Here is a 23214-nt window from a genome sequence, read left to right as displayed (position 1 = left end):
TTTGATCAAGTAGACTCGAAAATATTGGCGAATACAAAAAAAAAGATTCTTTTCAATAATCAATCTTTTTGATCGAAGAAATCAAGATTATTGATGAAAAAAACATTTTGAAATCGAAAAAATGATCAAAAACCGAGAAACTACCATTTACGGTGATTTTTGGCAAAATCGATAAATTTAAAGCTTCGGGACACTAAGAAAGAAAATCACAGCACTTTGAAATTTTCAGGGATTTTTCAGGCTTTTCTTTTGAAGCTGTACTAGCCACAGCTCTTATAGACGTAGTGAATAATCGGGGAAAAATTAAAACGTGCAGAGTCTTTCTTGACGCAGGCTTTCAAGCTCACTTTATCACCGAGAGCACTGCAAAATTCTTAAACTTGGAGCGCAAACCAGTAAACATTGCAGTCTCTGGTCTTGATAGTACATCGACTATCATTAAGCATGCTACTACAGACACCATTAAATCTCGTAACAATAAATTTGAGAAAACAGTCGAATTTCTAGTTGTACCTCAAATCAGTACATCTATTCCTTCTATTACCATCAATCATTCACTGCTTGAACTTCCAAAAAATATTCACTTAGCCGATCCAGAGTTTCACTAACCTTCTGCAATCAATTCACTAATTGGAGTCCAGCTATTTTATAAACTCTTGAGTGTGGGTCAGATAGTCTTAAAAAATCATCCTAATGCTGTACTTCAAAAAACCTAGTTGGGATGGATTGTAGCAGGTGAGCTGAGGCATCAGCCTTTATCTCAAAGCATTGTCTGCAACCTGGGTCTTTGCGCCTCTGCTTCTGAGCAGGACCTCACCCGATTCTGGGAAATTGAAGAAGTTTCATCTTCTAAAAGCCTTTCCTCCGAGGAAAGGGCTTGTGAGGAACACTATGTGCTTTACACCACGCGGGACAGTTCAGGCAGGTACATAGTAAGATTTCCCTTTAATGACCAAATTAAAAATTTGGGCTCATCTTACTCAACTGCCCTCAGACGTTTCCACTGTTTGGAAAGTAAATTATCTAAGAATCCGGAGCTTCATCGCGATTATTCGGCGTTTCTTACCGAATACGAAGAGCTCCATCATATGTCGCTAGCCCCAAAGGATGGGAATACCTCTGTTGGCTTTTACATTCCTCATCATGCCATTATCAAGCAGAATAGTCTGACCACAAAAATTAGAGTAGTTTTCGGTGGTTCGGCGAAAACTCCAACGGGGATCTCGGTAAATGATACCTTAATGGTCGGTCCCAAGCTACAGGACGACCTGTTTGTCATTCTTACTCGTTTCTGGTCCCATGTTCATGCTCTTACTGCAGACATTGAAAAAATGTATCGGCAAATTCGTGTCCACCCGGTCGACACTCAATATCAAAAAATTATTTATCGCAATGGCGCTCAGACATCGATAAATACTTACACTCTTGACACCGTCACTTATGGTAGGCCTCTGCCTCTCTTGGCTATCCGATCGCTACATCAGCTAGCTAAAGACGAGGGTGTTATGTCCCCGTGAAAATTTTTAATAATTTATTAAATTTTATTTTGATTTTTAGAAATCTATTGATTCCAAGGAATAACTTGTTTCGAGGGATTCACGGGGAAACATGGATGTGAAATTTTACAATAATAAATTTTTCGTGGTTTTTAATTTTATTTAAACACATATTTATTTATTAAATATTTAATAAAAATTAACAATACTAAATATATTTAAATTCATATTTCGATTATTCTTATTCTGTATAGCATTTTAAAAATCTCTAAATAACATAAAATTATTTTAATTTCCCAAATTTCAATTATTCTTGAAAATAATATTATTTCATAATTTACAACTTAAAAATTATTATTGAGATTCGTAATATTTTGTAATGTATTTCAACCTATCGAACTAAAATTTAATTATTCAGAATAATATTTGAATTAACATATTTAAATTATTATTTAGCTTCATAAAATATATTTTTAATTCTCAAACTTGAATTTATTGTTTAAAGTTATACTAGAATTAACATTAAAAAATAGTATCGTTTAATCACTCATAAATTGAAATTATTATTTAAATTCATAAAACAATATTTTGTAATATATATTTTAAATTAATTAATTAGATTTATATTTGAATTAATATTGAAAAATAGTAAAATTATAATATTTTGTAGTATAATTTAAATTAATTATTTAGATTCACATTGAATTAATATTAAAAAAATAGTAAAATTATTATTTAAACTCATAATATAATATTTTGTAATATATATTTTAAATTAATTAATTAGATTCATATTTAAATTAATATTGAAAAATAGTAAAATTATAATATTTTGTAGTATAATTTAAATTAATTATTTAGATTAATATTTGAAATAATTCACAAAATTAAAATTATTTAAATTCGTAACATAATATTTTTGTAATGTATTTTAAATTAATATTTTTCATCTAATAAAGATATGAAATATACTATTTAAATATATTTCATTGAATGAAAATAATTGAGAATTTATTTTCATTAAATAAAGATACGAAATATATTATTCAAATATATTTCATTTTAATATTAAATGAAAATAATTGAAAAATGATTTTCAGTAAATAAAGATATGAAATATAAAAAAATTATTGTAGCAGATATATTGTCACTTGAGTCACTCGTCACTCATTTAAAGTTAAATAAATTGTTATTTTAATTGTTCGTCGGAAACAAAAAAAAAAAACAAAAGAGAACGCACGTTCATAAACAATTCATTACCTTTTATTGCAGGTAATTTGAAAAATTAAAACTTAATTTAAATTTCACAAACTTTATTTTAGACTCACTAAATTTTTATAGCTTTCCACGATTAATTTTTAATTTATTTATTTTTAATTGCCCATAGATTCACAGTACACAAGTAGAGAAAAATCACTGCACCTTTTCAATTTAGCGAAGAGGAAATGATTTTAACTTTAAAGATAACTGAAATTATTGTAATCCTTGAAGGTTAAATGAATATGGAAATCCTTGAGTAAGGATTGAGATCCGTGAATGAAAATGGAAATCCTTGAATTGAACTCCGTGAGTGAAAATGAAACTCCTTGAATAAAAATTGAAATCCTTCAATGAAAATGAAAATTTTCAAATAAAAATTGAAATCCTTGGATGAAAATGAAAATCCTTGAATAAAATTGGAATTGAAATCCTTGAAAATTTGAAATCCTTGAATTGAAATTGAAATCCGTGAATGAAAATTGAAATCCTTGAATTAAGCGGAATCACACCCAAAACTGTTCTTTACGAAAAAAACTTCAAAAAAATAAACGGGGTCACACCCGACGAGAATGGGATTACACCCGACGGTAACGGCCATGGGAAAAGACGCAGAAAGACTCTCCCAGAGTTTATTGTTTATTCATTAAAAATTTTGTCGATGATCCAAGTTTTCTCCGAATCTTTGTTTATTTAAATAAATCTGATATCTCATATCAGCAGTTTATTTATTCAAATAAAATAAAAAGTACTGCCATCAGCATTGTAATTCATTACATTAATAAATAATGAAATTATAGATATTTTCCAAAATACGTAGGTAAAAATTTATAAAAATGAAACTACTATTGAATTTAATGTTTTCGATAAATTTGCTATTACCGTGTTTTCGCGCCAAGCCCAGGTTAGCCGATCACGGCTCCAGCCTACTACCTGGAGCTCGCCTGACAGCCTCTCGTGCGTTTCTTAAAACTGGAGTTAACTACTGTGGTCCTGTCTTCATAAAAGAGAAGCGGTTTCGCAATCAAAAAAAGATAAAAGTTAATGTAGCAATCTATGTATGCATGGTCACTAAGGCCGTGCATTTGTAGCTTGTATGGGATCTCACTATCGAAGCTTTTTTGGCAAGTCTTCGTCGCCTATTTTCCAGAAGGGAAAAATTAGTCACGATATATTCAGACAACGCAACCAATTTTGTGGGAGCTAATCGCGAGCTTCAAAGCCTCTTTGACTCAACAGACTATAAAAACTCAATGAAAGAGTTTCTTAATGAAAACAAGATCGTTTGGCACTATACGTCCCAGGGCACCGCATTTCGGCGGGCTTTGGGAGCCGGCCGTGAAATCGTTTAAAACTCATTTGATTCGATCCGTTGGGGATACGTTATTAACATATGATCAAATGAAAACTTATGACACTGAAATAGAAGCAAAATTAAACTCCCGTTCACTTTCTCCTATGTCCTCTGACCCCAACGACTTGCTTCCTCTAGCCGCCGGTCATTTCCTGACTGGTGGTCCACTGACAAGCTTTCCCGAAGAAGACTTCGTAAATGTTCCAGCCAACCGTCTTTCGGCTTAGCAACATGCCTAGAAGCTGAAGCAGCATTTTTGGAAACGCTGGCATCGTGAGTACCTGAACAACATCATCAGTCTCCATCATCGATCACCGGATCCCAATCTACAAGTAGGTAATCTTATTCTGCTCACCCTGGACCAGATGGCATCATGCGGGTGCCTACTGTGAAGGCCAGCAGCGGCGAGTATAAGCGGCGCACCAAGAAGTTGTGTCCACTACCTTTGGAGTAAGCGGTCGTGCAGCTTCTTTCCTCTTTTGAACTTTGATAGTTCAAGGGGGGCGGCATGTTCAAGCGCTAATTAATAAACTTTTATTTTTAAATTTATATTAATTTAAAGATACGATTTTTAGTGCTAGATTTAAATTCTTAAATTTATTGCCCATCGTTAAATAATCCCTTGGGAATTTTGCTCTTAAATATTTTAGTTACATTTCTAAATGTTTAATTTTATTTTTAAGAATTTTTCGTTTTCTAACACGTTGCTAGCAGATGTTCAAGGCAGTAAAATCTTCCACAAGCCTTAGGTTTATTTTATATACTAATTTTTTTTACATATTTGTTTGTGAGTTACAAAGTATTTTATTCAAAGCCTCTCGTCGACTCTTTTTTTTATAAATAGTATTTTAGTTATTTGGAAATATTGTGCTCGTATTTTTAAGCTCATCCTCTTAATTTTATTGCCTATTGTTCTCTAACAACCTACCATACTTGGCGACCTTTGAGTCCGGCATTCTCCATTCCCCAATTTCCTACGTCTAGTGACGTCATTCCCTTTCTCTTTCGTCCTACTTACGCTACACCCCCGCTCATGTCCATTTTCTGTAATGCCCCTTATCCCTTCTCTTCCTTCCGCATTACCAATCACTTCCGAACTTTTCGTTACTACCGCTAAAATGTACACCCTTTTTCCCACTCTTTGCTTTTATGACATTTGTACCTAGATTTTTAAGTTAGTAATTTTAAACCAGATATACATCGATTTCTGTACGAGACGGCTCGGTCTCCATGCATTAAATAAAATTCAAATCAAGTTTTACTGCAAAACTTTGTACTTTTCTTGTCATTATAATATTGTAATTTTTGACGATATTCTCATGGCAAAACAGTCGTGCGACAAAACAATATGGCACTTTTTTTACTTTTCTTAAGTTATTGCGTTAGTTATTCAGTAAATGCAAGATCAATGAAAAGAAAAAATAATAATAAACTTGACTTTTTTGTGGAATTGTGTAGAAATTTAAAAAGTATATTGAAAAAATAAAATTTTCAATATAATGCGAAAAATGTAAGTTTTAATATATTGGAAAAATATAATTCCAATATACTGCGAACCATATATTTAAACATATAAATGCTTTCATATTGTTAAATTGAGAGAATGCACAAAAGGATTCTGGTGTAGGTGAGGTTGATTCAATAACTAAAGATTAACACAAAAATTACAGATTATTAATTCGATGTCTCATTAACAATATATGCACTGAAAACCTGTGAGAATTAATATTACTGAGCGAATGCGACAAATATTACACGAAAGCGAATGCAACGTAAAACTCACGTATAAAAATTAACACGTGGGTGCGAGCGGTTAGATTCACGGAAATTAATTTAGATGATAATTACACGCGAATAACAATTTATTTATTCTCAATAAATAGCAGCCTTAATTAACTGACCAAATATTGAGGATAATTAGCAGAGCGGTTTAGACTTATATCACACAAGAATTAAATTAGCAAGGCGAAGCGGTTAGACAGATAGCTGTATTTGTACTGATCAATCCACGATGAAGTTAATGGCTTGAGCAGGCGTCTTCTTATTCGTTGCAGCTCGATGGTGACGTGGCAGTCTTGCTGTATGAGACGAATTTTCCCATTGGTTTAAAAGCGCACCAACAGGAAGTAGTTGATAGCGAAGTTTCTCATCGGCTGGCCAATACAAAACGAATTATATGATTGGCCGGCTTGTAGCAGGTTCTCATGACGTCTTGATACGGTCATGAGTTAGAAATTGTATGTACTGGGCCCAGATAGCGACCCGACACTATTCTGATTTGCAGTCAGTAGCGAGTTCGGCAATTCCCGGGCGTAGCGAAAGTACACAAAGCTTTTCAAAAATGATCAAGCTCGTGACTGAACACATATATAATCAATTATATAGAGACCATATATCACTAATTATATGGGTCATAATATATGATAGTATATATCAAGTTTATTATATTATACTTATAAATTATATATATGGGGCATTCCACGCCAAATCGGACGGTTTAAAGAATTTAAATTTTAAATTTCCGTTATTTTTTGATATTTTGTAGTACTCATCAAAAAACTCATCCTCCTAAATTTTGAGACTTTTTTGATCATTGGTTCAAAACATATGATATTTTCAAAAAAACCGATCTTTTCATGATTTTTTGCTCATAACTTTTTGAAAAATATTTTAATTAAAAAAACTCAAAGAATAAAAAAGTTTCGTTATTCCATGCACTTTTAAAAAAAAAATACCAATGATTTTTTAGAAAAATTTTTCCGCGTTATTTTTGAGTTTAAAAACTTTAAAGTCATTTTCTGAAAATCATGCATATTTTGATTTTCCTGAAAATTTCTGTCAACAGACTACTATCTATTCCACAACTTTTCAGGTGGTTCCGGTCGTGGGATCTCGTGGCTACTAATTTTTTTCAATTATCGAAAATTGAAAAAAATTTTTTTTTACCATAAATTATTGTCTGTACCGATTTTTGACACTGTACACTTGTTTTTCTTACATATTAAAAGTTGATTTCGATATTTTTTGTTCTTAGTAGGGATTTAAAACCAATAAGCAAAAGTTAATGCTATTTATGAGCAGTTATAATAAATGTCTTTATTTATTGAAAAGCAACTATTTCGAAGCAAAAGAAACATTAGATTTGCTATATAATTTAGCTAAGGCCATTAAAGGAGATCAAAAATATCATACAATTATTCGAAAAAGCAACGACACTGTATTACAAATGTTTTTAATTATTTCCGTGTTCTTTAAAAAATTTCACATTAACAATTGTTTTATGAACTAGAGTACTCCTTAGTTAATATAGCTCCGTCACTTTATCAAATAATCATTTGATATTTTTGAGCTCCTGTAATAGTCTTAGCTGAATTTTATATAGCAAATCTAATGTTTCATTGCTTCAAAATAGTTGTTTCTCAATAAATAAAAACATTTATTATAACTAATCATAAGTAGCATTAACTTTTAATTACTGTCTTCAAATCACTACTCAAAACAAAAAATATCGAAATTAATGTTTAACATGTAAGGAAAACAAGTGTACAGTGTCAAAAATCGGTACGGACAATAATTTATGGTGAAAAAAAAATTTTTTCAATTTTCAATAATCGAAAAAAAATAGTAGCCACGGAGGTCCCACGACCGGAACCACCTGGAAAGTTGTGAAATAGATAGTAGTTTGTTGACACAAATTTTTAGGAAAATCAAAATATGCATGGTTTTCGAAAAACGACTTGAAAGTTTTAAAACTCAAAAATAACCCGGAAAAATTTTTCTAAAAACTCATTTATATTTTTTTTCTAAGTACAAGGAATAACGAAACTTTTTTAGTCTTTGAGTTTTTTCATTTAAAATATTTTTCAAAAAGTTATGAGCAAAAAACCATAAAAAGAGCGGTTTTATTAAAAATTTAATATCTTTTGAACCAATGATCAATAAAATCTGAAAATTTAGAAGGAAGATTTTTTTTATGAGCACTAAAAAATATAACAAAATAACGGAAATTAACAATTGAAATTCTTAAAACCGTCTTATTAGGCCCGGAATGCCCCATATACTATCCATATATGGCAAGAATATATTGAGCATTATATGAGATAATATATATAGAAAAATACACAACATTTTATATGGGTAAATATATATTATTATAAATATATAATCCAATATATGTAAAAAAACATATATTTTCCAATATAGATATTTTTGACGCTATATATTTATCACATATTCACCATATATTTTTTTATATACTTTTAACAATATATAGCTTTTCCATGCGGGAAGTTACGTTTTATGCTGAAGTTTGAAAATTTAAGAATCGAAAATCATTAATGAAGAAGCGGTTTTTAAAATTTAATTCCTGATTATGTTCAATAAAATAAGTGTATTGAGGCAAAAATTAATGTCAAGGATCAAAATCACGATTTATATAAGTTTTGATTCTTGTAAGAAACAATAAAATATGAAATATCCGAGAAAAATATTTATTTATTTATTTAAACAAAGGCCCAACAGCAAATGCCATTGACAGGACCAGTGAATACATTCTTATTGGCAACAGATGAAATATAATATACATAATCAATAAAACGCTTACTTAGAATGATGTAATTGCTCAAGGCCATATAGCTAGAAGAACAGTCATACAGTAATATTACAATATAACTAATAATTATGAATTACATAATTACATAATGACATAATGTCAGAGGTTTTAAGGGTATTTTTATCTTCATAGTGAGGTTAAACAGATGCTAAATCATTAATAGATAGCGGTTAATTGAGCCCTAATATATCACAAGCTAGATTACTATTCTTTATAATCAGGTTATATAGATATGCTACTCTGTATAGAGGAGCAGCTTGAGCCAGTACTGATTGAGCTACTGGTGTATATAATAGGTCAGTAACTCTTACATTACATGATGAAACCAGTATAGGCATCTGTTGAAGAAGCCTTGGATAGTTAACAAGTCCTCTAACTAAATTTTTTGCAAACAAAATAGTAGCACAACTTCTCCTCTCCTCCAAAGTCAGCGCACCGGCATCGTTACATAATTGTAAATAATCAGTACCCCTTTCAGGGTATACGCCATTTTTTTTATAAGATAGACATTAAAGGAATTCCCTCTGTATTTTATCAATTTCAATTATATGTTTTTTATATATTGGGGACCATACAATAGATGCATATTCTAACTTTGGGCGTACAAGTGATGCATACAAGGTCTTAATAGTTTTAATATTCTTAAAGTTCTTCGTGGTTCTAATGACAAAGCCAAGTGTTTAAAACAGAGCTAGCTATGCTATTTTAGTGCTCTTTGAACGTAAATCGAGAGTTAAATAGTATTCCCAGGTCTTTGCATACTGATACACTATTAAGTTTTACTCCATTTAAATGGTAGTCAAATAAAACCAGTGAGCGAGATCTGGAGATTGTCATAACTTGACATTTGGACTCATTTATACAGAGCTTATTATCTCTGCACCAGAGAGCTAATGCGTCCAGATTTCTTTGTAAGTATTTGCAATCCTCAATTGTGTTGATTTTCAAGTATAACTTTCCGTCATTAAAATCTGCGTCATTCAATTTTTTTGTTAATAATATGATTTAAACTAAAAAATACGTTAGATTACATTATATAATGATCAAAAGAAACCACAAAGAGGAAGAGTTGGAAAGATTTCAGACACATTTTAGTACATTATATTATGATTTATCCGGAAAAAATAACATAAAATGTTATTTTTTTAACTTTTCAACGCCAATATCTTTTAAACTAATTATACGATTTTGACGTTTAAGGTGGCAATCGGCGCGTTTCATTGAATTCTAGAGCCGATCTAAATTTGAAATCGATCGGGTCAGTCGTTTCGAAAATATTTGGAAAGAAACGTTTTTCACCATTTCTTTCTCCAACGATATCTCGCAAACAAATGAACCGATTTTAAAGGTTGAAGGGGCAATTGACGTATTTTATCGAGCTCTGGAACTGATCAGATTTTAGAATTGTTTAGTTAAATTATTTCAAAGATACTCGCAAATAACTGTTTTTACCATTTCTTTCTCCCGCGATATCTCTTGAACAAATTAACCGATTGAGATGGCTAAGGCGGCAATCGACGCGTTTTATCAAATTCTAGAGCTGATTAAATTTTGGAGTTTATCGTCCAAGTCGTTTTTCAGAAATCACTTAAAAATTAAAAAAAAAATTATATTTTTTTCGTAATTCGCCAATATTTTCGAGTGTACTTGATCAAATGATTCGAAATTTTCAAAAAAGTTGATGGACAACAAGCTCTTTCGATTGTCACCTCAACCATCCAAATAGATTCATTAGTTAAAAAGTTACGAAGAGTTTGCACACACACACACGCCCCCCCCCCCACACACACATACACACACACTCGGACATCATTCTGAAAATAGTCGAAATATCTTCCTAGGACCTCAAAACGTCGACATCTAATGAGAACTTGATTTTTGGAAATCGGGGTGAAAACAATACTTTCCCGGCTTTTGAAAATTTACAATTTCCTCAACGGGAAGTTTGAAATTATATAAAAAATATATTTTTTATATAAACATTTTTATTTTTTTTTATATTTTTTCTTTTATCTTGTTGATTAACTTAAAATTAATTTTTTATATTTTTTTTATATTTTTGCAATTACATTTTTTATAGATTTAAAATATATCCCTAATATATTTTTTTTATATTAACATACCTATATCTTTTATATTTTTATATATATATAAATGAATTTATTATTTTTATATGAAAAATATAATTTTTTTTATATTTTAACATATAATTTTTTTGTAAACTTTTTTCATGGGGGCAGAGCCTATATACTTTTTAAACAATTTTATACATAACTATATAACCAAAATTACACATCCCTAGCGAATTCGATCATACCGAAAGTTTGGGTATATTTTGAGTGTGTTTTAGACATAGTATACATTTAATAACATTTGAGTACGTTTTACGAATAATGCCTTAACCATACCGAAATAATACTGAAATTAACGTAAATATTGGGTATGTTTGTGAACTTTTCATACCCAAACTATACTGAAAAAAATCATTATTTGTGAAATATCGTATAGATGGCGTTTATAAATGAAATGTCATTTTACTATTCAGCTTGAATCCTGTTGTACCAACTATACATATACAATATTATGTATTTCTCTAAAGACAGCTTATACACTCACATTTTTTAGAATGGAAAGATTTAATTTCATTTAATAAAAACTTTATATTCTGATTTGTTTTACTGGCGCTGTTAGTGTAAGTCATAAATAATTGTGTCAACTAATAAAAAATAATGGAAGTGAACAGGCTCTACAAAGAACAAGATTTTTGAAGCATACTAAGAAACATAACTCTAAACATAATATCTATCAATGGGTCACAGATTTTATTAAAAACGATCGATTTGCACGAAAAAAACTAAACGAGAGGTCTGTAATATTTCCTAACAGGCAGCGAAGAGCGAAATTTATTCAAAAATAATTGGAAATTATTTTTATGTTTTTTATTAATAAAATCAAAAACCTTTTCATTTTCATTGTTCTAAAAAAAATTTAATAAAATAACGAATTTATAATTTATTGAAAATTTCAAAATTTGAATAAACATGTATTTTATTTCTCTCCTATTAATTTCTTACTTTTATTATTAAATTGATTTATTAGTTAATATATTAAAATTTGAATCTGCTAAATTTTACATTTAAGAAAAAAAATTATAGTATTTTTTAGGTATATAAAGTTCACAAACATACCCAAAATAGAGGCATTATTTAAGTATAATTTGGGTTGTTTTTTGGTATATTACCGAAAAATGACCGAAACTGGGCTAAAATTCAGTGGATATTTTCAGTATTTTTCAAGTATGACCGAATTCGCTAGGGATATCACAATTACTGACATTCCGGATTTTATAGCACACGATCAAAAATAAGAAATTTTTTTTTTATTACTAATAATAGATTTTCAAGTATATTATGCTGTTTTAAAAGCGATGTATTCTTTCAATCTCATATAGCACAAGTAAACTTAGTAGTCACTGTCGGTAGCATACCCTCGTCGTTAATGCGTCGGTCTTTCGTTTGTTAGGTCCCGGGTTTGAATCCCACTAAAGCGTGCGCGGTTAGTTAATAATTATAGCGTTTTTTCTCGAAAAAAAAATTTCTACTAGATTAGAGATTGAATTAATCAATTGAATTAACAAAAAAAAAAAAAATACAAAATCAAGTGATTTTTTTTTTAAGTGAAATTTCTATACATAGCTATGTATACATTGGAAATTTTAATATATGACCGTATGTAATGCATTTTCCCGAACAATTAAATAACTATTTGATGAATACAATTATTTCTATTCTATGCAATCAAATAGAATAATAATAATAATAATGATAAAATAGTTTAAATCCTCGTCTTTGACATCAGCCACTTTTAAGCTTCATTGTCGGCCTTTTTTTGACCTAGTGAGTTTTGGCATCGTGTTCACTACCTAGGCCTTTTTCGGCCAAATTTCGGCCGAGAGAAAGAATTTTTTTTTTTTTTTTCAGTTTGAAATATTTTCACCCGGGCACTCTTCAGCAAAAAAAATTGTTTTTTTTTTTTTTTTTCAAAATCACTAAGTCGCCGCTTGTAAAAAAACATTATTAATCAATGCGGTCACTTTTACATTTTTAGCACAAAATATTTTCTTACAACCATAGCTCATTTTATCTTAGTCGACTTTTTCGTGTTCTCAGTAAATTAATCCATATCACGAACACTCAGAATAATCTGAAATATAAATATACGGAAAATTTTGAATTGGGCACACTGTCTTCGTTCACAACTTGCTTCATTTTACCCCGAGTCTCTCTATATATACGTAAATACAAAGAAATAAGCAGAAATATAAAAATTAAATTTTGTTGAGGCAGCTTAAAAATCAGTCAATTGTACATGGTAGTATCGATGATATTTTGAACTTAGTATTTACAATCATTATCGTAGTTTTAGCGCTTATTATTGAAGAGCCTCATTCTATGGCAATCTTTCAATAACGACCTTTTCCTCCACTACGATATTACTTTGTTCCTCATTCTCTTCTTAAATCAGAATTTAATGCTCTTGAGACTTTGAATTCAAAGCGTACTCGAAGAAATAATTATCTGTTAGCAATAAGAATTGTTAGGCCTTGTTAGTTTTACTTTTTTTTTTTTCTGAAATAACTGTTAAACAAACTTTTTTTGTTTTTTTTTTTTTATTACTTCGATACTTTAGTTTTGATTTATCATCTATATTACTAAGAGAATAAGGAAAATTTTGTTCCCTCCATATCTATAGGATAGAATTTGTTAATGTTCTTAAATTGGGTATCGATGGAAAGGTCTTGACTTGAATTTGTGCCATTTCATAGTTTAATCTCTTTTTTATTGCCAAGTATCGAGATAAATAGATTTATCTGTATCATTCGAATTACATTCAAATTACGCGAGAAAAAAGATGATCGTACTTACTTTCTTTAAATAAATTAATATTTTAATTGAATCGGTTATTTGAGAAACCCCATAAGTCAAGAAAACAAAATTTTTCAGGAAACACAAAAAACATTTTTCTGAAAAATCTTGCCATGAAATAATAAATAAATAATTGAAGAGAATAATGTTAGCGTCTCTGAAAAATTTTCAAACATGAAAAATTCAATTTTTTGATTGAAGAAATGAAAGTATACTTAAATACATATTTAATGTTGATTGACTTATGGGTTTTCTCAACCAAACGGAAGAAAAAGTTATAAAATCATTGTTTTTTTACTTTTTTCCACTCAAATAATTTATTAGACTGATAAAATGAAGTATATAATATGTATTTAAACTCTGAAACTCAAAAATTACAAAAAATAATAATTAATTTAAGTATTTTAATTAGTCATATTATTTTATTTTTTTTTTTCAAAAAAGCGCGAATTTTAAATAAAAAAGAAAAAATTATTTCTATGAAACTAAAGCTGCATATATTTATTTGAAAAACCCCATAAGTCATTGACTTATGGGGTTTCTCAATAAAATGAAACTCCTGTCACCCCGTTAATTGTTTTTTAAACAATTATTTGATGGATATTTTTATTAACTTCTATGGTGGGACTTCCAAAGAACCCGCAAAAATGCAAAAAACCCAATTTCGAAAAAACATGACTTATGGGGTTTCTCAATTAATCGATTTGATTATTCTATCACAAAATATGACTGAATGTCACGGAATGTAGCTACATTATTTATATCGCGTTACTAATTCCAAAATGGCATATTTTTGTACACTCTTTTGGTTTTAGGGAGCTTCTCAAAGCCAAAAGAGCGTATCCAGAAAGAAAAGGATTCATTGACGCAAAAAATCTTGACTTGCCTAAAGAAAATTTCTACTTATCCCAAAGAAATTGTTAGCATTGTGAATTAATAAAAAAAATTTATTTAAAACTAGAAAAAATTACTTGGCACAAAAAATGATTTTTTGCCCAAAAAAATCTTTTTCCGCCCCAAGAGAATTTTCGAATTCAATCCATAATGCGTAAAATTTCTTGATGCAAGTAAAAATTTTTGGCGGCAAGAAATCCTTTTTTTCTGTGCATTTTATAAATTTAGTAGTTACACGGAGAAAGAAATATTGTTCTGAAAAGTATACTGTATAGTTACAGTAACAATACGCAATAGTTATCTATTAGATTGTTACTGCAACGATCTACTGTATCGTTCTGACAACAATACGGTAGATAGCGCTGAGACCTATACCGTATCGTTCTGAGCTCTATCTGACATACGTTAGGAAATCTTTATCATTAATAAATAAATGGTTAATAAATAATTTTGATTAAATAAAATAATTTATTAAACTGATTTATCACTTGCAGTCTAAATAAATTTAAAATATAAATATAAATATATCTTTTAATTTTTGAGGTTATATATATATATATATATATATATATATATATATATATATATATTAGGGTGCTTCGTTTCCTGCGAAAGTATTTTTTTTGTTTCTCATCAAGCAAAATATTGTTTTTTATGCTAAAACAAAAATTCCTGCCAAGTTTGAGCTCTTAATTCCAATCCTAAGTACTTTCCATTTGATTTCCAAGATTTCCCATTTAAAATACACGTAAATTAAATTACTTTTTTTTTAACTTTCTAGTAGTCAGCTGCGTTTTATGATATCGACGCGGTTTTGGTCGCCAACTGTAGGGCATTTGGTGTTCTTCAAAAATGCCCATAGTAACTTAGCTGTAATTCCAGCTGTTTCACTGATGTCCGCTGCGGAAGTCATTTTTCCTATGAAATTGACCTTTATTGGCTTTCAAAACGTAAACCAATGAATGCACACCAAAAACGTTAATGGAAATTTTATAGGAAATTTTATTCCCTACAAAAGAAGTCCTATGAGTCAAGTCGCTAAAGTCTATAGTTTCCGAGTTATAGTAACTTTAATAATTTGAAAAATACAATATTAAAAAAAAAAAAATTACAATTGATATTTTATTTTTTAAATTATAAAAATTTCTGTAACTCGGAAACTATAGACTTTAGCGACTTGACTCATAGGACTTCTTTTGAAGGGAATGAAATTTCCTATAAAATTTTTATCAAAATTTTTGGTGTGCATTCATTGGTTTACGTTCTGCAAGCCAATAAAGGTCAATTTCATAGGAAAAATGACTTCCGCAGCGGATATAAGTGACACAGCTGGAATTACAGCTAAGTTACTATGGGCACTTTTGAAGAACACCAAATGCCTTACAATTTGCGATCAACAACGCGTCGATATCATAAAACGCAGCTGAGTATTAGAAAGTTAAAAAATAAAGTAATTCAATTTACGTGTATTTTAAATGGGAAATCTTGGAAATCGAATGGAAAGTACTTAGGATTGGAATTAAGAGCTCAAACTTGGCAGGAATTTTTGTTTTAGCATAAAAAACAATATTTTGCTTATGAGCAACAAAAAAATACTTTTGCCGGAAACGAAGCACCCTAATATATATATATATATATATATATATATATATATATATATATATATATATATTATATCAATTTAATTAATTAAATTAATATAAATTGATTTTTACAAAATTATCACAATTGAAATATATAGCAGTTTTATTATATTGATCATTAGGTAAATAATCAGTAAGGATATAGATAGTTAACAAATTTAAAAAAAAATAAACTCGAATTGTTATATTTGAACTTTAGATCGTTCGAGGAACAATATTTTTTCTTTCGGTGTATATTTGGACAGTCACGTAGTGACTGCAGGTTGCTCGTTTTTATTATTTATTGAAAGTTTACTTTAAATTTATTACTGTTTTACTCTACAAGTACACAAGTTATATAAAAACGATAAAAAATTCTAAATGAATATCTTCTCTTTACTTTCATCACTAGTTTCAGAACCATCTGCACTCGTAACCCTATTTTGAAAGTCCAATATCTTGGCTTGACGTTTTCAAGAAGACCAAAGTCTCAAGGGGATCCTTGAGCTCGCGCTCTAGCTTTAATATCTGAATATCTGCGGATAAATAATAAAGAAAAATATTTTTTTGTTTTTTTTTTTTTTTATTTTATATGTTTGTCGTTGATTAAATATAAAATCTAGAATAAATAATAGTGTAATTATGTTTAACAACTTTATAATTTACTATACGATTGTTAAACTTCATTTAATTTTAATAATTGTTTAACAAAGTTTAATTATTTAATTATATTTCACCGTCTCGTCCTCTAGATCAAGATGTAGTCACGCTTTATCGATAGGTCTGAGTACAATTTTTCACAGATTTTATTCCTAAGTATTAAGAATTTTTATTGTGGTGCCCTCTCTGGATGCCTTTGGACCTTGTGTATCTCCGGACTTCATTACGTTTTTTCTGTGCGGTTTGAGTACAACGGCAAAATTTTTTTCTTACGCTAAAATTAAGCAAAACGTTTAAAAAATTAAAAATGTACCCCGTAGGTACTCGTAAAAGACGAAGGGAACGTTCAAGAACAAGAAAGCGGTCAAGAAGTCGGTCAAAATATGATAGATTGTTAAGGGCATTCTTACACAGTACCCCCAACTTTTTAAAAAATTTCACTGGCTTTCAACTGTCATCATCGTATGAAAATTTTATTAATTAACTAGCTGACTCGGCAGACTCCGTACTGCCTCAATCGACTGTAGAACAAAATAAAAAAATCAACTCTGTTTAGGTTTCCACTATATAAAATTGGTGTATTACCGTACGATGGACGATGTGGCTCAATAAGTTGTAGATCAAATTGAACGGAATATAGTATAGTGCCGGATAGCTCAACTGGTAGATTACTCGGCGCGATACCGACATGGTCTGGGTTTGATTCCCAATTCGGGCTATCTATAAGGCGTTCCACGCCAAATCAGACACCATTGAACTATGGAACCTTGGATTTTTTTTGTAACTTCTTTAACTTTTAGTATAGGTTGAAAGAGGCCTTCATGATTTTTTTCAAATTTTTTCCTCCAACCGTTTTCGAAATATCGAATTTTGAAAAATGAAGAGATTTTTCTTTCAAATGCCTGCAACATCGCGAAAAGTGATTTAAATAAAATTTTCAAAGAGACGAAAAATGTACATTTTCAGACATCTTATCAGTAAATAATATCAAAAAATTTATTTAAACCACGCTTCTATTGAAATTTAAACTTTTTTCTATAAATTTTCGATTTACAAAATACACGTACTGATCGATTTTCCTCATAATTTTTTTACAGCAAACTGTCGCCTATTCTACAACTTTTCCAGTTATGCTCATAATGGAAAAACGAGGGGATCTATTTTTTTTTAGATTTTTTAAATTTCATATTCCAGTTTTTCTTTAAGAAAAATGTCTTAAAATAATAGCATGCTCAGAATCTACCGTTAATAATTAGATGACACACAACTATATCAAAATTTTCTTCCACAGAAAAATTATCACTTATTAAATAATAAATAATAATTTTAATTAATAATAATTATAATTAGATAATTATTAATAATATTTCTGAGGAAATAAAATTATAAAATTTTGATGATATTTGTGTGTTAGATAATTATTAACAGTAAATCTTGAGCATGATATTATTTTGAGACGTTTTTCTTGAAAAAAAAACTGGAATATAAAGTTTAAGAAATTAAAAAAAAATAGATCCCATCGTTGTCCCATTAGGAGTATAGCTGGAAAAGTTGTAGAATAGGTGAAAGTTTGCTGTGAAAAATTATGAGGAAATTCGATCAGTACGTGTTTTTTGTAAATCGACAATTTATACGAAAAAGTTTAAATTTCAATAGAAGCGTGGTTTAAATGAATTTTTTGATATTATTTACTGAAAAGATGTCTGAAAATGAACATTTTTCGTCTCTTTGAAAATTTTATTTAAATCACTTTTCGCGACGTTACAGGCATTTGAACGAAAAATCTCTTTATTTTTCAAAATTCAATATTTCGAAAACGGTTGGAGGAAAAAATTTGAAAAAAATCATAAAGGCCTCTTTCAACCTATACTAAAAGTTAAAGAAGTTACAAAAAAAATCCGAGGTGCAAAGGTTAAATGGTGTCCGATTTGGCGTGGAACGCCCCTTAAATTTTTCTCAATTTATCTATAAATTGTTGTATTGAGAAGATTTGCATGCTTAGATTTCCACTATATTAAATTGGTTTCCACTATGTAAAGAACCAATTTAATATAGTGGAAACCTAAACATGCAAACTTTCTTAATAAGACAATTTATGGATAAATTGAGGAAAATGTAGATAGCCCGAACTGTGAATCGAGCCCAGATCATGTCGATATCGCGCCGAGTGCTGTACTAGTTGAGCTATCCGGCACTATACTAAACTCATATTTATTCACCTTTCAAACCTTTTTTGGACTCCCACAAATAATTCAAGACCAAAATTAGCCAAATCGGTTCAGCCGTTCTCGATTTTAAGCGAGACTAACGAACAGCAATTGATTTTTATTTATATAGATTTAAAAAAAATTACAACCTTAATTGAAAAAAGAAGAACGTAGTCGTAATTTCACAGAGGTATAGAATTTTTTAAAAATTACTTGCAATTGATATCAATCAGGAGTTAAACAAAATTTGTTGAATAAATATTAGCCTATAAAATCTGAAAATTCGTATTATAAAATTGACATGAAGATTTTACTGAAATTTATTTTACAAATTTCGTTCAGCTTCCAATTGATCTCAACTGCAAGTAATTTTTTTTTTATCTATATCTTAACGAAATTACGACTACGTTCTCCCTTTTTCAACTAAGGTTTTCATTTTTTTTTAGTTAATTAATATAATTTTAATACGGTTAAGACAGTTGAAAGCCATCGAAATTGTTTAAGAAGTGGGGGGGGGGGGCACTTTCTAAGCATGGCCTTAAATCAACTTGATAATCTTACAAGAGAGGTTAGAGAACAGACAAGACGGCGTTATCGGAAAAGAGACAGATGATCAGCTAAAAGTTATTCATCTGACAGAATTGCGAGACGCTCTAGATACTCTAGAAGTTCATCGTACAGTGATTGGTCTAGTGAAAGGTCATACGAATCATCGGATCAAAGTGAACCGTCATATTACACGAAAGATAAGCGTCGTCGCCATTGTAACGGGTAAAATTGGGTTAATTTAAATTACAAGAGAAGTTTTTAATTAATTGATTTTGAAAATAAACAGAAAAACGGAGTTTATACGAACCAGTAATTAGTTAGTAATTGTAACTAGTTATTATCCAATATTATTAGTCAAGTATTAATTTAAACAATGAGAATAAATTTGGTTTTATTAAATATTCCAGTAAATTACTAAGTAAATGTTAAATTGTATTTTGACACAGCTACCCCTTTTTGCTCGGGTAGAGCTCGCCGGAGTCCAGGGTGAAAAAAAAAAAGGAGTCTTCGAAAGACAGACAGTTTTAAATAGAACAACAATAAAGAAACTTTATTTAAACAAAATCTTCTTTACATGGGCTTCAAGCCCTGTTCTACTACCTCTTCAATAATTAATCTCGGTTCAATCACGGTTTATAATAATCACGGTTTATTATTTAAATAATCATCACGGTTATGCGGTAAATTTTACACATACACACACACAAAAAGTTATGCGGACTAATAACGCGGTTCTACCCTCTCCCGGGTGCTTCAGGGGTGTCTGGTCGACTTCTCCGTCGGCCTGCACGGACTCGCCTCCCAGAGGGTAAGCGGATGGTCTCCGTCAAACTCCCACCTACTCGGATATGTTCACCTACCACCCCTTCGCAGAAAGCCTCAGAGTGGGGACCCTCAACCCTCCAAGAGAGAAAAAATTCACTTACTTGGTCCGGTCGGACTCCTGGTAAATGAGCTTCCTGAACTTTAGCCGGGAATGGTCTTCCACTGCAACCTCTCAAGGAGACTAAGTTGCCTATATGGGTTTTTATGAGCGGTTTTATTACCTGACCTGTCCTTCGTACCAGTGAAAAGAATCATTCCCGTCGCCCTCTAGCGTCAACCACGCAAGTTCAGTTAAAGAGAACTTATTTTAAGTCCAAAGTGACAAAATCAACTTTTTTACAAAAAATAAAAGTAAAGATAAATTGAAAAGAAATATAATATCGAAAGAATCAAAATCTCACTAAGTCCCGATCATTCATTCTTTCATTATTTTTTCATTTGTTCGTTGGCCGTCGCGAGTACTTTGCTCGGCCGGCCAAATTCTCAGTAGTTTGATATTTACGTAACTTCTTAAATGCATTCCTTTTTTTTCGTTTCACGATTTCATTTAAAAAAAAAAAAAAATTATTTTTCTCAATTCCCTTTGATTTTGTACCTCGGGACTTAAAATAATTTTGAATTTTCAATATTATATTTCTCATTTTTACATCTTTTATAATTCTTTCAAATCTTTTAATTCTTTTAACAGATTCATTCGGAATCCTTTTTCACGTTTTTATCTTTTCCCTTTGATTTCGCTAGCTCGAGACTTAGATTAATTTTCACTCCGGCGCGCATTCATATCACAATAATTCAATCACATTAATCTTAGTAGTAATAAAACACAGCCGTAGTAAATAATAATAATAAATCATCATAGTTGTAGTAATAGTTTTTAGTATTAAGAAAAAAAATCACAGTAGTAATTAAGTAACATTAAGTAGTCATAGTTAATATAAGAAACTAGTCATAAGGAAATAGTTTTTAAGTACAATAGTAATAGCAATTAGAATAAGCACCATAGTTATAGGTTTAGTCATAAGTAATAGACATAGTAACAAACGTAATCGTAGTAATAAATAATAATACTCGTTATAAGTCATAGAAATATTAATATAAAATAGTAAATAATACTCGTAGTAGTAGTCAATAGAATAGTAATAAATCATAATAGTAATAATGATAGTAATAAGAAAATCACAAATAATTACTCAATAGTAATAAGAAATCATAAATAATAGTAATAGTTGAATATAGTCCATAGTATAATAATAGTAGTAGTAGTAGTAATAATAATGATAAATCACAATCGTAATAAAAAAAAACTGGTCCGCTCGGTCCCTTCCACCCATCACGCCATCACACCATGATGATAGAAGAGACAAAGATGCTCTTTATACCGTTACGAAAAATTTCGATAAGGCCACGGAAATCAGTGACAAAGATGCACTGGCTATGGACAATGGGAAAGGAAATCCAGAGAAGGTTAGTGACAAAGACACACAACCTGTCGACAGCCAACCAGGATGGAAAAAGTGGTGACAAAGATACGCCATCTCTTTCGAATCATCCTCAAGGTGGCGTGGCCGTGGTTGCCGTCAGGGATCTTCAACCAGCCATCGATAACAATAATAAACAGATCCCGTTATGTCCAGATACCGAATTATTAAATTTGTTAGATGAGATTCCGTCACCAGATGGGCCTTTGGGTCCAGACATTCACGGCGCTGTAGCTGAACGTTGGCTGAGTATATTAAAAGACGGACTCACAAAGGAGGCTAGACTCGAATTATTGAAAAAATATCCACACGTTAAAAATTGTGAGACCATGAAAGCACCAGTCTTAAATCCGGAAGTCAAGTTAGCCTTAAACTCAACAGCAATCAAAAAAGATACTTTTCAAGTGCTAGCTCAGTTAAAAATTAGTGCATCATTATCAGCAATTGGAGCTTTGTTAACCTCAGTACTCCAATGTAGAGAAAATAAACAACCTACAGATATAGACCATACAAAATTAATTTCTGGTCTCAATGATGCGGGAAAAATATTAACGGATCTCCTTCACTCAATTTCAACATCCAGACGGCAGGTTATTTTAATGAATGTTAATCCGACAGCGAAAAGAATCGCAGATGACAGTAAAATTGATACGCTGTTATTCGGATCAAATTTTTCGGAAGCCTTGAAATCTGTAGAAACTATTGAGAAATCAACAAAAGTAATCTCTAGATCAACAACACGTTAGAGTTCATCTCTTCAAGGAAATTCATCAGGAAAGTCATATTATTCATCACGAATATCTGGGACGTCTTTAAACTCGAAGTTCCCGTTGAAGAAAAAACACAGTCGTGTGAATCCTCAGCGGGAGAACCGAAAATCTCGGAGCAGCCACCGAAGGTAGAGGTAAGTGGTTTAGCAGGTCGCTTAAAATCCTTTTTTAAACAATGGACCAACATAACCTCGAACTCGGTGATTTTAAATGTAATCAAGGGCTATAAAATACCTTTTACATATAAGGTACGACAGCCCGTGCCTCCACCAGAGCCAAGATTATCGAAAGGTGACAAGCAAACTGTTGAAAAATTAGTTAAAGATCTAAAGGATCGAAAAGTAATCTGCGAGTGTAGGTATCAAAAAGGTCAGTTTACATCTTTATATTTTCACGTAGACAAGCCTAATGGTGAGAAAAGGTTTATTTTAAGCTTGAAAAAAATAAATAAGTTCATCTCAGCACTCCATTTTAAAATCGAGGTTCTAAAGACGGTCAGACGTTTGGTAACTAAGGGTTGATTTATGGCAACTTTAGACTTAAAAGATTCATATTATTTAATTTC

The 23214-nt window shown here is 30.5% G+C and overlaps 1 protein-coding gene across 1 annotated transcript; it reads left to right on the top strand.

Moving 5' to 3' along the window:
- The first annotated feature begins 21842 nt into the window (after positions 1-21842).
- LOC128667422 (uncharacterized) lies at positions 21843-22625 on the top strand. Its single transcript, XM_053737180.1, has one exon. It carries the CDS (start codon positions 21843-21845, stop codon positions 22623-22625), a length of 783 nt encoding a protein of 260 aa, XP_053593155.1.
- Positions 22626-23214: the final 589 nt, after the last annotated feature.

This window comes from Microplitis demolitor, chromosome 3 (assembly GCF_026212275.2).
Source record: "Microplitis demolitor isolate Queensland-Clemson2020A chromosome 3, iyMicDemo2.1a, whole genome shotgun sequence".
In the NCBI taxonomy this organism is placed as follows: domain Eukaryota; kingdom Metazoa; phylum Arthropoda; class Insecta; order Hymenoptera; family Braconidae; genus Microplitis; species Microplitis demolitor.
This window is presented reverse-complemented; position numbering and strand designations above follow the sequence as displayed.

Bases quoted from the DNA above. Each gene is read 5' to 3' on its own strand.
- LOC128667422 (XM_053737180.1), top strand. From the start codon at position 21,843: ATGGGAAAGGAAATCCAGAGAAGGTTAGTGACAAAGACACACAACCTG.